Raw genomic sequence first — 16,506 nt, forward strand, 5'->3', positions numbered from 1 at the left:
GAAAGAGAAAAGTAGCGGATACAACCGTTTGCGTTCTCGTGTAAACAGCACCTCAAGACAGAGGGTGTGAGTGTTGGACCCTAGCCACATGGAGAGGGTAACGAAAACGAACCGAATTCGATATCAAAAAAGTATTCCGTCCACACGCAATCGGCACCAGAAACGTGTCCGTCCACACGAGACCGCTTGACCCGCTGTAGTACATATGCCGGGCATACACCAAAAGCAGAAGACTTCACGAGCATGCATGGTTGCCCTTCTGTTTATTCTCTGCGGTGGATTTAGCAGCAGAGGTGGGGAGAGGCAAGCGTGTGCTCCTGCTGTAAATCTCCCCGGTAGTCCACCAGCAGATGAAAAACACCCACCTCCCCACCTCTTCCAAGGGACGAGGAAACCGTGCGGCAGAGTTTCCGTTATAATTTTTTTGCGCCGGTCAACATGTCCATTAGTTTAAATCTTCCGGACAAAATTATAAAAGTGCCGGTCAAAGGTCTTCTTTGTTATTTATTGAGCTTTAAAACAAATGAATAACGACTATATATCATAATATAAGAATAATATACGGAGTCTCTCTTTTCCTCCCCCTCTCCTGACAGCGCGTCAGTATTTTCGTTATCAGGAAATGATCGTATAGGCGTAATCACGGAGCCGTTTGGCCCCCCAGAGCGTTGTGTCTGCAGATCTACCCACCTTGGGACCCATTATCGTTTCTGCGTTTCCCTGTAGGCCTTGTGTGGCTGAACCGTATATGATAGAGAACTGTAGCGGATACGACTCGTATCGTCTCTGTGTGGCTGCAGCCTTAAGTGTGAGAATGTGATACACACGACTGCATGCTGGGGAGAGCTGGTGGGTGAAAGAAAATATATCTGCTTTAGGCAAATTTCCATTCTACCCAAGTTTGGGAGGAAAAAAACAAATGACAAACTTCACCCTGCCCAGCAGTTACATCAGTGACCCTCATAACTCATCATTGTCTAGCACGACTATGTGCTGCCTTCAAGATCGTACTCATTATGAACACAAGTGTCCTATACCCTCCAGGCTTCTTAAGGCAGCAATTGAGAAACAATTTTGGTTAATAAGTTACATGACTAGTTTTTTGTTAACATCCTACAGCTGATTACCTGAAATGCAGTCGGTATCCAACGGTGAACAGGCAACAGGGAACATGTTGATCTGAGAAGAAAAAGATGGAAGGGTGCCCTCTGGTGTTTGGAAAAAATAATGACACCAATTTGCAACGAAACTTATCTTAACCTGCCAGGGTGCGTGGAAATCCTGCCAGGGGCCAAGTCCCACAACGGGCTTCTCAAGAAGATCACATGCTTGTCATGTAACATTTATTCAGGCTACAAAACTGTGTAATCCTTGTTTAAACTTTTAAACAAGTCAACAAGCTTATCTCAAAACTGTTTTCCAGACTCTCGTTGACCTAAGGTGAAGCCGAAAACCGGCGGATAAGCAAAGGACATTTTTGATCAAGTCATGTGTGCTGAATTTGTCAACTCTACCTTTATAATAAGAATAAACAAGTGCAGTGCAGGGCAATTATTCAATGTTTTATATCAATGCATGAGAGTGAAATACTATATACACACAACACTTTATTTTAACCAAAAATCTTCCACCTTGTTCAAAACACAATACAATAAGAGGCCGTTGAGACTACAGTTTAGAAAGTGCTGCTATATTGTATAATCATCCTTTAATGTTGAGTTTCCAGCTTTGATGAGGTCTGCCACAAAAAACGTTTGAAGAAATCCTCTGTAGGTGCTATCCTGATGTCTACCCCTTCACAAACTTTAACAAAGAAGACAAGGCTTTATAGTCGATACTTTTTAAAAGAACCTTTAACATTAGAAGCATTTTTCGATTTTAGTGCATACATTGGAGCAGTAATCCTGTTCAAATTTGATATAAAATGCAATATCTCAGTTTAGATTGAATAAAGCAAGTTGGTAAATGCCTCTTGATCTGGTTCTGTTTTCTGGATCAGTTTCTGTATTCACAACTGTAAGGTAGCAGAGGTCTGTGACATGGCGTTGTAAATGAAAGTGTTGTTGAAGGGCACAAACTGGTGGCTGACGATCTTGATGGCCTCTTGAGCAGCAGATCCTAAAGAAACACCATTAAAGAAGATGAAATAAACATCTTTGATTTGTTAGCACTATGTAGGTGAGAATGTATTTTAAGGTCGAAAATATTACCTCCTAAAAATGCAGCGACTGTGTGTGGCTCTGCTGCACCATATCGACAGCTGCAGGTTTAAAGAAAGAAAAAAAAGCTTGATTATAAATTTGATACAGTCTTTTACAATAATTTCATCAGTAAACTGGACATCACTTACAACTCATGGATGTAATCGTCCTTAATGTTGACGTTGAGGCTGTACTCCTGCAGGAGGCTGTTCACACAGAGCTTCAGTTTGCTGATGTCATCTTCCACCTGGTAGTTATAAACTCCTGGGAAGAAAAACATGGGGGGAAAGAAAAGACAAAAAAATGTTGCATCAAGAGGAAATATTGTCATAATTCCAGACTATGAAGTATTTGATTTTGTGCAGTGTCAAGACAGTAACATGAAGATCTTTAACATCTTCCTCAAAATCTGCATGATCCTTGGTCGTACCTGGGTAGCGGGAGTGCTGCTGATAGAAGCGATCTACAGCGCGCAGCATGAGGTAGAAGACCATCTCGCTGTCTGGATTGTCCATGCTTGAGGCTGAGGACACACATTTATGTTAATGGGCAAATATTCTTCACGCTTAACAGAAGATAATATTGTACAAACTCAAAAACAAGACATGACATAAACAAAGCTGAACAGTTTAATCTCCAGCTTACTGATTTCATCTTTATTTACTGAATCCACACTATATTCTTCAGCCAGTGATCTGCAGCGCACCACCCTCAGAAATGATGAGTTCTTACCTAGACACCAACACAAATTGAACAGTTAGCAATAAACACATTGTAGGTGCAGCAAAAAGTGTATATTTTGCTCCACCTGTTTGCAGTTCTCTTGAAATCGAGAAGGAACATACAGTGACAGCAGTACAAATCTTAATATTTCCATAATAGGAGAAAAAAAAGTATGTATCCGTCATAATACTTACAGAACAGTTTGATGTCCTTTTCCAAGATGCTCTCTGGTGGCTGGTACAAATAAAAGTAATACAATTTTAATCACAATGTAATGTAAGTAGCAGCATTTTCATCCATATATTCAGTATTTCAGGGCTAAACCTGGTAAAGCTTGTTATTACTTGGGACCTATCAGACATTTATTTTGAGCACAAATTTAAAATGGATTTAGGACCCAAATAAAGTCATGACTAACTCCAGTACTTTCACACACTGACTACGTGGGTTTATAACATACCTTTCCTATAGACTGCAATAGGCTTTCTACGTGCTTACAAACAGCTGCTACATCCTGCAAGGCCTTTTCCCTGTAACTGAAATCAAAAACACAAACACAAAAATAAACATCAACACAAATCCACATAATTACTGTTAGAAAGAGGCATAAAACCAGAGGCCTGTACTACGAAGCTTGATTTTCGCTTAGCCGGCTAAATTCAGGGAAATCTCGGGCTTTCCGGTCCTACGACGCTGGTTCTCTTTTTAGCAGGCTAGATTTCCATGGTAACTTATGCTGAGCGGCAAACCTGCTCCGGAGCAGGTTAGGTGGCAGGCTAAGAGATCAACTCAGTGAAAGCACTGCCTGCTGACCAATCAGAGCTCCGTGTGCGGAGTTTAAAGCGATCAATTCATATGACAGGAGGAGAAAGGAAATACAGTTTAAACTGCCGTTGCAGGAAAGACGACCGGCCAAAATCAACTGACTGTGTGAACGTGAAAATGAATAGAATATCCCCTCCCATCTTCAGAGCAATCTGACTATTATAACATTAGCGTTAAGAAAGCTTACTTAAATATCTGCCACGACATAAGTAACCGGATCAGAGTAACATTAAGTACAGTCCGCGGCACTGTGAGTGCAGACGTCGATGTGTCCCATTATCATTCATATCATATCACATCATAATGTATCATATATTTCCTTATTTGAGTCAGCTTCTTGAGCCGTATCTGGCCGTGCAACACTCACAGTGTCACATACTGTATGCAGAAGTATTATTTTAAGCAACACATTAAATTGACGAAACACTCGAGTCAAATTCTCCTAATTAAAGTCAGATCCACTCGTGTCTTGGACGGGGCAGTGATTTCATAAACCTGTTAATGTACGCATTCAAACACTTTTTCTTTTACCAGCTGTATTCACCTTGCAGGTGCAGCTATGTGGCTTTTATCCTGGATAAAGTGTTTAAGTCATGGATGTTTAAAGTTTAACTTCCTCATATTTGACTAATATTAAAGTTCACTTTTCATTCAGGAAGTATGACGCTGCGCTGTCAGTACGCTTGTCCGTGTTTGAGATTGGTCGAATGCTCCAAATACCACCCCTTTCATGTGAACGCGCACCTAACTAGATAGGACACGGCTGGCTTGAGCGATCCACTTGATAACCGGCGTCGTAGTACAGCTTAGCGCCAGCGCGTATGTTTTGGCTTAGGCCAACCGGCTAACTCCAACATATCCAGGTTAGGTTGAACCAGCTTCGTAGTACAGGCCTCAGATGTACTGTTGGATCAGAGGTTTTCTGAGTAGCTCTTACAACAACAACAAATACATCTACACAGATAGCACTCATATATTCCAGACTTACACATTTTGGAGGTTGATGAACTTCTGAGAGTCTGCGATCATATCTGGGATGCTTCCCCGTACAGGAAGGCTTCCATTGCCTTCTTTAAGGACAAACTCCTTTACAGCTCTGAGCATCACCCAGAAGGACGGGGACTGGTAAACACAAACAAAACAATACACACCACACTTTAAAAAAAAAAGCATGAATTACTACTAGGGAATGACTATGATATATCCATGTGTCCTTTTAGAGAAAAGGTCTCAGAAATAAAAAAGTTCTTACCTGTGATGTGATGTTGTTACACTGCTCACTATTGAAGAGGTCTTCAACAGCACTAGGAGTCTGCAGAAACAAGGAGTGTAATCAGACCTCACAGGTAAATGTCGTACTATAGAAAACATAAAGACTTGGGAGGAAATATGTTAAACAAGATAACTCTTATAACCTAGGAGTATTTGGGGTCTGGTACCTTGGTTGGATTTAAAGCAGTATTGACATTCTTAATAGCTTCTTCAAAGTTTTCTTCGTCCTCTGGGACACCATTCTCTTTCTTCAGGATCCCTAAAGGCACAAACAAAATGTGTAAAATAAAAGTCGTAGATAAGTTGAAACACCAAAGTTACTGAACTGACAGTTTTACACAATACAGAGGGCCTCAGATACCTTCTCGAATGAACTGTCTGAAGGCCTCTTTCTCCTTGTAGTTCTTCGGTGCCTGACAGTCGTGCTACAATGACAAAACTATTGGTTTATTATTATCGTAAAACAACCCAACAACAGCAGTGATTCATTTGTCAGACACTTTTGCATTGGGGAGGCCACAGACACTGTAATGTACCTCACTCAGCCATTTCTCCAGGTGCTTAGCAATGATGATAACCCACGGTGTGTGACTGTGATCCTGCAGATTCAGTAAAAAAGAGAAAGAAGCACATCAGTTGTGTAAAGCTGGCATAGCTTATATGTTCATCAGTTTAAATGTGCTGAAGTACACACCTTCTTGTCCATGCTTTCAAGGTCGTAGGACTCAATGTGGCTCTTGAATTCAGGAAAAGGCTTGAATAACCGGAGGTCCTCCAAGGCATTGTCCGGGTGGGATTCAATCACTGAAAAGGAGGCAAGTAAATGTCAATATATTTTTACATTTGACATATAAACCATGAACAACGGTGAAAAGACCGTGTAACAAAAAGTGTGGCTCCAGGCAGACAGGATGTCAATAATCTCATGTAAATAATCATGAGTCATGACTATAGAGGGCAATGTATGACATGTTATTTACCAAAGTGCTGCTTTTGCAATTTAAAGTGTTTATTCTTCAATGTGAACTGAAAGGTTACTTTTAAAATGTGTTAAAATGTCATAATAAGAAAAAGTAGAATTCAAGTAGAATGCTAACCTGTATGCTCCTGCACGACGAGTCGCATGTAGCCAATCAGGCCGTAGCTCTTGCAGACGAGGAAAGGTACCGAGGTGCTCCACAGAACTGAGCCCAGCCTCAAACATGTGCTGTTGGATTTACGATAGACTTTTACAACTTTACAAAATAAAATAATGACCAATCAAGGCGATAAAGACAGTTTATATAAAACAACATATAAATAATGAAATATAAAAAATGTCTTATTTAAAAAAAAGAAGCTATAAATCTCTTTGTAAATTACATTAAAAAAAGATTCTAGTTAGGATACTATAACTTCCTTAATAATTCATCATTAACTCTTTTGTTATAGTGCAATGTGAGTGTAAACATTAACCATCTCAAACCTTTCTGGCAACTGGACACCGATAACTATGCTGAACCTGTGGAAAAACTCAGGATCATTGTCCAGAAGCTTGTCTGGACTCTGCAGGAGTGACAGAAAATACAAGAAAGATCGCTGTCACTGTCAGAACAATAATACGGATTATTACATTTAATATTTTACACTTAAATGTAACGACATTTGCATGCTTCTTTTATAGTGGTATGGAAGTTGCCCTTGGTTGTATGTCCACTGGTTTATGTGTGTTAGTGTGAAATGTATATTTATTGTTATTATGAAGATGGTATAAAAGACGTTCGATATAAATTCTTACTTAAACATTAACACTGTTAAAACGTATATGGCATCATGTTAAAGCTTTGAAAACGACAAACCTCCTCGACAAAGTTTCCAGAGACATCAGTGTTTAGTTCTTGTAGCAGCTCAGTGGCAGCCTGTGCTCGATTCTGCAACATAAAAACTAAGGTCAGGGCTCATACAAATACATTTAACATTTCCTACTTGATGCGTTTATTTAATATAAAAAATGACTCCATGAATAACCAAGTAGGAGGAAAGATGCAGATGCAAGGAGGAGATGGTGTACTTGCTTGTGCACTTGCATATGTTCATAAAACATACATTCTTTGATTTTGGGAAAATATACCTTTCCAATGCTGTTGTTGGTGAGGAAAAAGCTGAAAGACAAAATCGAAAGATCAAGCATGAACAAACGTGCAAATATAACACACTAATTCAAGTGTAGATACATTTACAAAACCAAAACAACTGCTGTCTTACTTGTTTCCAACATCTTCTCCCGAAACAGTGTGCCCATCGACTATGGTGAATGCTCCAATACCTGACAGAGAGATACATTAATTAAATAAGGGGGATTATTTCATTATCACTTTTATATATATGCTGCACAGTCTATGATCAGCACCTGCAGCATTAGCACAGAGCCACATATGTTTTACCTGGAAGCACTAGGTTCTTCAGTATCTCTGTCCCAGTTGCTGTGGCGTTGATGAGACAAACATGTGCATTCTCCAGTGACTCCTGACCATGGTCACCCCACAGTCTGAAAAATAACATGGACATGTGTTGCCACCTAGTGAAACAATGATTCCTCAAGCCACTGTGCAAGAATGGCTTAGCTACAAGAGCTTCAATAGCATTCACTAGCATACAGTTACACTTGATAAACCATCAAACACATTACATATATAAAGTCAGCGGCTGTCATTAGACAAGCTGGCCTTTTGATTGACAAGCAAACACTAAACAGAGACTCATCCCTATCATAACATTAGCCATTAGCCATAGCTAATGTTAGCACAGAGATACTGTTTTCATACAGCTAGCTCACTTTAGCACTCGAGCCTCACCGGTGCATCCGATAGCACCTCTCAGAAGAAAATTGAAAAAACAATTAGCTAAAATAATATTCTTTGTGAAATGTGCAGTATATCTTTAAACGTACCTGAGTTGTCTGTCGTATTTCTGTTCTTTGGAAGCTTTGGTGGCTGCCATCGCTTTCAAATGACAGACGCTTATAGACGTATTTTAACTTCCTCATTGACAGATTCGACAAAAAAAAAACATACTAGTGTGACAATTCGGATGCGCACTTTCCACACAAATGCTTCCCCTATGGAGACCGACTTGAATTGACATAAGGAAGGTATTGTTCAATTGTTCTATAGATATTGTGTTGATAATACAGTAGGATAAACTACCTTTCTGTGAGTTAATATGATCAATATAAAGTGAAACGTGTTGGAGGCAGCGGGGTCTGCAGACTCCCTGAGAGGAAGGGGCATAACGGGCATAACGCATAACAAAGAAGGGGCATCTCACACAAAAGATGGTGGGGACTTTGTGGACACTAGTGGAAACCAAAGCAGCAATGATATATGGATTTTTTAATTTAAAATATCCAGATATGAATGTAGCCGATCTATCCATGGGTAACATAAATGACTAATCTCATATATGCACACCAAGCCTGATCCTGACATTAACCTGTTAATAATTGTATGATCCATTTGCTGTTAAGATGATTTTGGAATTTAACCCTATATAATTTGGACTTGCACCTTATTTGCACTCTTCACACTTTGTATTGCCACAGTTGCAAAGCAATACCCCTAGGTAACAGTGTGATGCTATATCTTACAATATTTTTTGAATAATAATTCCACCATATGCACCCTAGGCGTATAATCATTTCCACAATCAACTAATACGGTTATTGTTTCAATCAATTAATCAATAAATTATTCCATGGTCACCGTTTTATATTCGTAATGTTTAAAATAAAAATGGAAAACAAATTATTTAAAAGTTTATTACAGAATTTAAGATTAGGCCTATACAATATTGAAAACAGACCAAAAACAACGAAGACCAAATAGTCTACGTTTAGATGTAATTAAAAGTAATTTTAAAGCAGAATTTGGTCCTGTACACTACCTTAACACCTACAAATGGATGACAAACAAAGCTTGCTTTGATGTATATTGAGAATTGTGTGTAATTAGCAGAGAATTACAATAAACACTGGTCATACCAGTCTAACATGATATGCTATCATCAGTTACATTTTTAGTAGAGAAAAAGACATTATGCAATATAATAATGTTGTAATCATATCTTACTGAAGTCGTTAAATCCGAAAAAGACTGACTGCAGTGACTTTAGACAAGATAAGCTTTAAAACCACAGACAGGTGTTTAAGTGTGTGTGTGTGTGTGTGTGTGTGTGTGTGTGTGTGTGTGTGTGCGTGTGTGTGTGTGGATGTGTGTGTGGATGTGTGTGTATGTGTATGTGGGCGTGAAGGGGCGTGCCAAGAAAGGGATAATTTCCCTTCCCGTTCGACCCCAACATAAACTTCATCAATAGCTTGTTTGCTTTGCTTGAAATCCGTGTCCGTCCTCCACGTGCGCACCGGAGTGCGGGAGTCACACACCGACAGCTCGCTCAGACCCGAGTTCACTACAGGCACAATGACAGGGAATCAATGGGGATATGGAAAAGATGACGGTAAGATCTCATATCATCCATGCTCCTACTGCTTCCCATCCACAGTGGAGGCATGTAACCTACTATTCCACACTAGCCTACATTTGTACTGTTGCGTCGAGTAGCATTGCGTGTTTCTAACGTGGAACACTTACGTTGTTAATGCGAGATTAGCCTCATGCTTAAAGGGATGTCTGCTGCTGTGACCTACAGTACACCTGACTTTACACCCGATTTGCTCTAGGTTCTAGAGTTCATTGCATTGGATCAGTGTAATGGACAGTTCAAGACGTATTGTGTTGCAGTGACAGGATGAGATTTGAGATCTGTTTTCCCTTTTGAATAATTTGGTCTTTATTTCATGCAAATCCCCACCTATTAGTTGTTGTTTGTAAACAGACCTTGTTCTTAAATTCAATGAGCTGTGTATAATTAGAACTGCAGATTTATATTATTACTATGCTTTAGAAATAATTCCATCCTTTTTTTTGTATGGACCCAGTGAAAACTGTTTATGTTTATTTTTAAAGTAGCATTCATATGGTCATCATCCTAGAAATGAAAACTGAAGGTGTAATTGAAGTATGTTCTGTTGATTTCTAATTATCTTCTTTTATATCAAGGACCTTCTGCATGGAACAAAAATTACCCCGTTGCTGATGGGGACCGGCAGTCTCCCATAGACATCCTCCCTCATCAAGCTCGACATGACCCCAACCTGGGTCCCATTGTCCTGAACTACGATCGTTGCACCTCCATCAATATTGCCAACAACGGACACTCTGTTGTGGTAGAGTTTGAGGACTCGGATGACCGTTCAGGTGAAATAATTTGGTATTCTTTTATAAGTTTACATATCATTTAACCCTGAATCTTTTTTTATTATTAAAGAAAGCAGAATCCCTGCTACAATCAAAATCAAGGTGTTAAAATGTGTGGAATCTTGGTTTCGATGTGGGGGGAAAGAACACAAGCAGAAAGGTGCATTTATATTTCTTGCCTTTTTGAAAACATTTAATGATTGCGTTGCAATTATTGACAGAGATCACAGTTCAGATTTGATCTGATCTCTGTTTTCTGCCACCTGCAAAGGAAATCTGTGCTAAAAGTTGACCCTCAATAAACATAAGTTTAAAAGGAGGGATTGCCTTCATTTTAAGAAAAAGTGCAAACCATGTGAATAACTGACCATAATCAAAGGTTAGAAATAAACCCCTGATTATGCTGCAGGGATATGCAGGCAGCAGTTAACTGTATGAGCTTCTGTCTACTGGACAAGAGATGTAATAACATCAGGTGATCTCAGTGGTTATTATGACCCGATTGGCTTTTATCACTGGGTGGATCCATGTTAACCACCCTGTCATTAGCATGAATGATAAGCTCAGAGACGCAGGGCTGTTTGGCTCAGACAGTTTCCACAGAGCAAGCAAGAAGCTATCATCGAAAGTCATTAATGTAAGAGGAGAGGAAAACTAATGCACTTCCTCAGCACTTCTCCACAGTTTGAACAAGGTGCACAAATCCCTTAAACCTGCTGTTGTCAGTTTGCCATGTGTGGCTTGGTCAGGCTGTACACATGCATACATTCACACACGACTTGTATTGTGTCACAAGAACATTTTAATTATATAGATTAGTGGTGCCCAATGCACAATGAAGTTATTAAAGAGTTTAACAACATATCATATTATGATCTAAAAAACATGGCTCTGAATAATGTAATTATAATAAATGCCTTTCTTCCCTCATGTACGTATTACCAAGTTTAGGGCTTACAACATTACTTCCATCTGTAACGACCTGAACATAATTTATTTTTATGCGACAATCTACTGATCGCCTCATATTCTAGATAAGGATTCTTCAGACCCATTACCATCACATTTGTTTGGTAAGCACATTGCCTTATAGCAGATCACAGAGTTATTTTGGTTATCCTAGATTTATACTGTAAGATGTGCCAGATAAGTGTTTTGCTCTTTGTGCCATTTCATGCCTCACTAATCTGACCTGCACTGGTGTGGCCTGTTTGTCAGAAGGATGTCAGCAGCATCACAATGAATAACAGTCAGACTACACTGCTGTTCTTCAAACCCAGCAGTGCAAGCCATAGGTTCTAACACAGTCTTCACTATCCTTCTAATGTGCTAAATATCACTAAGACATACATCTATTCATCCATGGTCCACAATGAATAGCTCAATCAAGCTAAAAGTAGATTTAATGTTTCTTTATTTAGAATAGCACCCTCTATTTGTGTCTCCAACTGAAGCTTGTGCCACTGAGCTCTAATGATGGATTTGTTTGTAAAGCAGGCGGACTCTCTGTTGACGGTGCTCATGTCATGTATCAGCCTTGAGTTAGAAATTGAATAAATTACTGTAGGTTTTGCCGGGTTAACTCTTCCTGCAGTTGTACCAAGCTGTTTGGATGATGATGCTCACAAAATACTCGTTCTAAAACCCATGGATAGAAGGATTGTGTGTGTTTTCATTGTTATTTTTGTTTACATGTCATCTTCTACAGTCATCCAGGGAGGCCCTCTTGACAACCCCTACAGGCTGAAACAGTTTCACTTCCACTGGGGTGGAAAGGGCTGCCATGGCTCTGAGCACACTGTTGAAGGAAACAGTTATGCTTCTGAGGTCAGTGTCGGTGTCTAATTAGCAAAACACACAAAGACACGTTTAGCAAAGGTGTGTCATTAGGTTTATTTGGTAACATCTTTTGCTAGAAAATAAAATCTAAATACAACTTTCATGCTGAGAAATACCATGCGTATGTGACTTGATTTCGTTTTTTTTTTACAATAAAGGCTGGTTAATGTTTTTTTGTGTCTTTCTTCCTTTCTTCCTGTTTCCCCACTCCAGCTTCATTTAGTGCACTGGAATGCAGTCAAGTTCAAGACGTTTGGAGAGGCAGCATCAGCTCCTGACGGCCTCGCTGTCCTGGGCATCTTTTTAGAAGTAAGATATTCCTCTTGATTGCAATCACATTTTATGTGAATTTAAGTGTTTGTCAGCTTTGAAATGAACATTTGCTATAGTTAAGAGATCTAAAGATATTTATATTCAAACATCAAAATCCAACCGCAATCTTCTCTGTTACGCAAGACAGGTGACGAACACAGATGGCTTCACATGATAACAGACTCTCTGTACACAGTGAAGTTTAAGGTCAGTAGATTGCAGCTAGGTTTTATTACCTGTAATATTCATGTGGTTAATGCTGCTGTCAGCATTACTGCAGTAATATAAATCTGTTGTCTTTTCATATTCCTGTTTCAGGGCAGTGTTACAGATTTCAAAGGTTTCAACCCCAAGTGCCTCCTGCCCAGCAGCCTCCACTACTGGACCTACCTGGGATCCCTGACCACCCCCCCTCTGCACGAGAGCGTCATCTGGATTGTGGTCAAAGAGCCCATGATAGTGTCTGAAAAGCAGGTGGGTGTGGGTCTCAGAAATGTTCCTTTGACCACAATACATGACTTCCAACACCTAGAACACTGTTGAGTATTTATTCTCCAGCATAATGAAGCACAGCAATAAGTCCAAATCCTGTAGTTGGAAACACCTTGGGCACTAGATCTATGTTTTTGTTTAGTACAACTCGATCTACCACCATCACTGCCTCAAAGGTTATGTTCAACTGTACAATATTTCTGATTGCTTTCAGTCATCTGTTTGAGCAAATGATCTGCACACAAGTAGTATTTACTCTCTGTGTCAGAATCAGAAATCCTTTAAAGGGTGAGTATACTAACATATTAAATAAAAGGGTTGAATTAATGTTTTTAGATTTGTAAGTAACACAGCTTCACATATGTATACCCAGATATTGTATTTGTTTCTGTAATTCAGTGAAGCTCAAGCTATTGATGTTTCAGTTGATCAGTCAGTTGTGACATCCATGTTTCCTGGCCTGCATGATGTTAGACCATGCTCTACTAGACTTTAAGTATCCACTGCCTCCATTGTTGTCCCATCAAAGTTAAGCATCACTGGATCAGTATGTTAGGTGTGAGTAATGATGGGGGGGATGTGGTGGTAGGGTTTACATCATCTAAAAAAATGTAATGTTTGGCCCACGTACGATGCTATGTTTAGAGGCAACAACATTAGCGAGCATCATTCATGGGGGATGCCGTGTTTGGGGTTGATTTGTTTTTATCCACCCCTCTTGGCACTGAGTGGAATCAGAAAATGTAGGTCTGGTAACCCCAGGTTTGACAAGTTAAGCTGACTAACAGGATGCCTGCAGCACATGCCCTCCAGGTCCCCATGTGGCGACTGCTGCCAGCCTCTGGATTATGCTCACACTCTTTGATCTTTTCTAGTCCGGTTCCATTTTTTTTTAACTCCAGGACTAAACACAAGTAATCAGGAGTTTAATGGCAGCGGCACCACGGGTGTAGGCATGAGCGATTTGTCTGTAAACCAATGTGTGTCGCATGGCTGGGGGTGAGAAGTAAGCTAGGCAACTAACCTCACAGCCTGTGTCTGCAGGCCTCAAGCCTTTGATCCCCTCCAGCTGATTATCATGATGGATGGATGACTGGATGTGTTCTGGGCTTTAATTGAGAAATGCTTGCAAGCAGACCCAGCAGGGAAAAGCCCTTTTTATAACGGGGTATTATTTTGTTTTTCATTACCCGGTTATTATGGACATGGCGCTAATGGGGAAATAACAAGAACATTACAGTAAAGTGAAGGTAGATTCACATTTTGGAAGTGAAATGAGCTAGTATTATACAATATATTCCTTGTAAACAAATGGAACAAAAAGAATACAACAACAATTCATTTACTACTAAATCTTACTAAAAGCATCGCCTGCAGCCAGATCTTAACGTAGCTTCTTACATTTCTGTAATAGAGCTCCAGTGTTTTTCAGAAAGGATCAAACACATCAGTGAGTTACACAGCAGCACAATAAGGGTAACAAAGTATTCAGCGAGGGATAAATGTATTGTTGGATTTGTTGCAATAACATAAAGAACATCACCGATCTTATTTGCCTAGTTTTTACATTGTCTAGTGTTGATCAAACGTTGTGTACAGAACTTGTTAAACCAATTGATTTCCTTGCAAAAATATTAAATATATCTATCTTTCTCTGCCGATGCAGCTGGGCAAGTTTCGAACGCTTGTGTTCACTGGAGAGGAAGAGGATGAGAGGACACGCATGGAAAACAACTTCAGGCCTCCCCAGCTTCTCAAAGGCAGGACTGTGCGTTCCTCCAATTAACCCGTCCAAAGTGATAGACAACAAAGGCTGTTTTAGACAACAATGAATGCATTAATGTGATTGTACTTTTTTACCTCATGGTAGCTTGACCTGAAGATTGCTGCATTACTTTGTACAGAAAAGTAATTCTGATCACTGCCAGCACATTGAGATGCAGACTCTTCAATGGCAGAGGGAGGAATCCGTTTTTGAATGATGTAAGGAAAATGAAAGGGATGTTAAGTAGAAATCTAATAATATATTCACTTTTCTAAAACTCTGCAAGTTTGTTATTTGACAAAGATGAAATTACTATGAGCTATACAGTATGTTAATGAAGATTCAAAGGTTGGATGTGTACTACCTCCACAGCAAAATGAGCTTTGTTGGGTGCTATTATGTAACTAGTTAGTCTGTATACCCGTGCCGTGTGTTTCTGTTCGCAGACTGCTATTGTACCTCTCTGCTACCTGCCGATTCACAGCCCTGGCCTCTTAACTGATCCCTGCGTTGATCCAGCCTACTGCTGATGGATTCCCCGTCCTTGTGGACGTAGATCCCTCAGTCCAACAATCTTAACTGGAGGTGGGATTAGATTAACGCAGTATTTGCTCTGTTGACCATGACATCGAGCATGGAAGTCTCAGGTCCTTTTTAAAGCTTAACGGACTGGGTTACACCCCCCAGCAGGAGGATTTATTATTTTTAGCGTGCTCTTCAGATTTGACAAAAAGCAGTGTTCACTCTTGTTTCCCATTCACGCAGCTCTAAACAGGAAGCCAATGAATTCAATATTTCATTCAAACTCTGAGATGTTACACTGTATTGAAGTGTTGCATTGTCTGGTCTGACGTTTCTTCTATGCAGGAGGTGATGCACACTGTCAGCAGCTCATCTCTGAAGCTGCCCTTTTTTCAGAGAAACGCATGTAGAGTCTAGTATGAACTGTAAATGTGTGACAGAAGCCCTGGTGTCTCACTGAGGAGAGTTATGGCAGCTTTGTGTAATGCTGTTCCTTATTTAGATGGGCTTGGATTACACTAATGCAGAGGTATGGCAGGGATAAACCTACAACAAAACGCACATATGGGGAATGACACCTCAGTTATGATTGTTATGTGTTTGTGTGAAAGACCATTAATTTATGGGTGGTTTGAATATTTTTGTAATGCATTCATTTGTGATGTTTGCTGAATTAAATAATAACATTTCAAAGTGACTTTGTTTAACAGCTATTTTTCATCACATTTAAAGCCAGATTTTTAGACTTGACATTTACAATATTAAGAATCTTCCTGCATTTGATCATTTGGGATATTTTGCTTCTGCTTCCAAACATAAACTGTTGTGTTGTAAGACAAATGGCTTAATGCGGGGGTTGTAGGCAAAGTTCAAGCAGACATTTGCATTCATTAAATACGGTTGATAGTTTTCCTTCTCACCAAAGAGCATAGTTCATCTTTCTTGTTTAGAGCGCTCTAACTGAACCTTGTACCTTCTATCTAAAACAGGTTTTTGGACAGGAGACATTCAAGCAAATGTTTAAACTCCCTCTCACTGATCAGAGGCAGCAGTGCTGGTGCTAAGGTAATTAATGACCAGACTGTAGCCTGGAGGAATTAGAGAAGGAACACAGGTTGTGATCACAGTCAATTATTTATTTATAACTGTGTCCATTGAGCCATTTATATTTGGCCCTTTAAATTCAGCAAGGTAAAGTGTTAAATATTAGCCAGTAATCATGTAGCAAATACCTGGTAAAGAGCTGCAATCTTGAGGGAGCCAT

The 16,506-nt window shown here is 39.7% G+C and overlaps 2 protein-coding genes across 2 annotated transcripts; one reads left to right on the forward strand and one right to left on the reverse strand.

Annotated features, from left to right (window-relative positions):
• Positions 1 to 1,541: 1,541 nt before the first annotated feature.
• Positions 1,542 to 8,033, reverse strand: nae1 (nedd8 activating enzyme E1 subunit 1). The gene is made up of 20 exons (XM_034117130.1): positions 7,951 to 8,033; positions 7,445 to 7,548; positions 7,266 to 7,326; positions 7,132 to 7,162; positions 6,860 to 6,931; positions 6,487 to 6,566; positions 6,119 to 6,228; positions 5,716 to 5,825; positions 5,558 to 5,620; positions 5,383 to 5,446; positions 5,189 to 5,280; positions 5,002 to 5,061; positions 4,738 to 4,871; positions 3,385 to 3,460; positions 3,119 to 3,158; positions 2,847 to 2,933; positions 2,632 to 2,724; positions 2,351 to 2,465; positions 2,211 to 2,260; positions 1,542 to 2,118 (listed from the first exon to the last, which is right to left on the reverse strand). The coding sequence occupies exons 1-20, from the start codon at positions 7,998 to 8,000 to the stop codon at positions 2,009 to 2,011; spliced, it is 1,602 nt and encodes a 533-aa protein (XP_033973021.1). The 5' UTR covers positions 8,001 to 8,033; the 3' UTR covers positions 1,542 to 2,008.
• A 1,257-nt stretch (positions 8,034 to 9,290) lies between these two features.
• Positions 9,291 to 15,915, forward strand: ca7 (carbonic anhydrase VII). Its single transcript, XM_034116143.1, has 7 exons — positions 9,291 to 9,512; positions 10,115 to 10,312; positions 12,021 to 12,139; positions 12,365 to 12,460; positions 12,608 to 12,670; positions 12,782 to 12,937; positions 14,622 to 15,915. The coding sequence occupies exons 1-7, from the start codon at positions 9,476 to 9,478 to the stop codon at positions 14,739 to 14,741; spliced, it is 789 nt and encodes a 262-aa protein (XP_033972034.1). The 5' UTR covers positions 9,291 to 9,475; the 3' UTR covers positions 14,742 to 15,915.
• The last annotated feature ends 591 nt before the right edge of the window (positions 15,916 to 16,506 follow it).

This window comes from Trematomus bernacchii, unplaced genomic scaffold, assembly GCF_902827165.1.
Source record: "Trematomus bernacchii unplaced genomic scaffold, fTreBer1.1, whole genome shotgun sequence".
NCBI classification, from domain to species: Eukaryota; Metazoa; Chordata; class Actinopteri; order Perciformes; family Nototheniidae; genus Trematomus; species Trematomus bernacchii.

Coding starts and splice junctions, on each gene's coding strand:
- ca7 (XM_034116143.1), top strand. CDS start 9,476: ATGACAGGGAATCAATGGGGATATGGAAAAGATGACG. Junction 10,313..12,020: donor GGACTCGGATGACCGTTCAG/GTGAAATAATTT, acceptor CATCTTCTACAG/TCATCCAGGGAGGCCCTCTT. Junction 12,461..12,607: donor TCCTGGGCATCTTTTTAGAA/GTAAGATATTCC, acceptor CTGTTACGCAAG/ACAGGTGACGAACACAGATG.
- nae1 (XM_034117130.1), bottom strand. CDS start 8,000: ATGGCAGCCACCAAAGCTTCCAAAGAACAGAAATACGACAGACAACTC. Junction 2,466..2,631: donor GCAGCACTCCCGCTACCCAG/GTACGACCAAGG, acceptor TTTTCTTCCCAG/GAGTTTATAACTACCAGGTG. Junction 2,261..2,350: donor GACGATTACATCCATGAGTT/GTAAGTGATGTC, acceptor TTAAACCTGCAG/CTGTCGATATGGTGCAGCAG.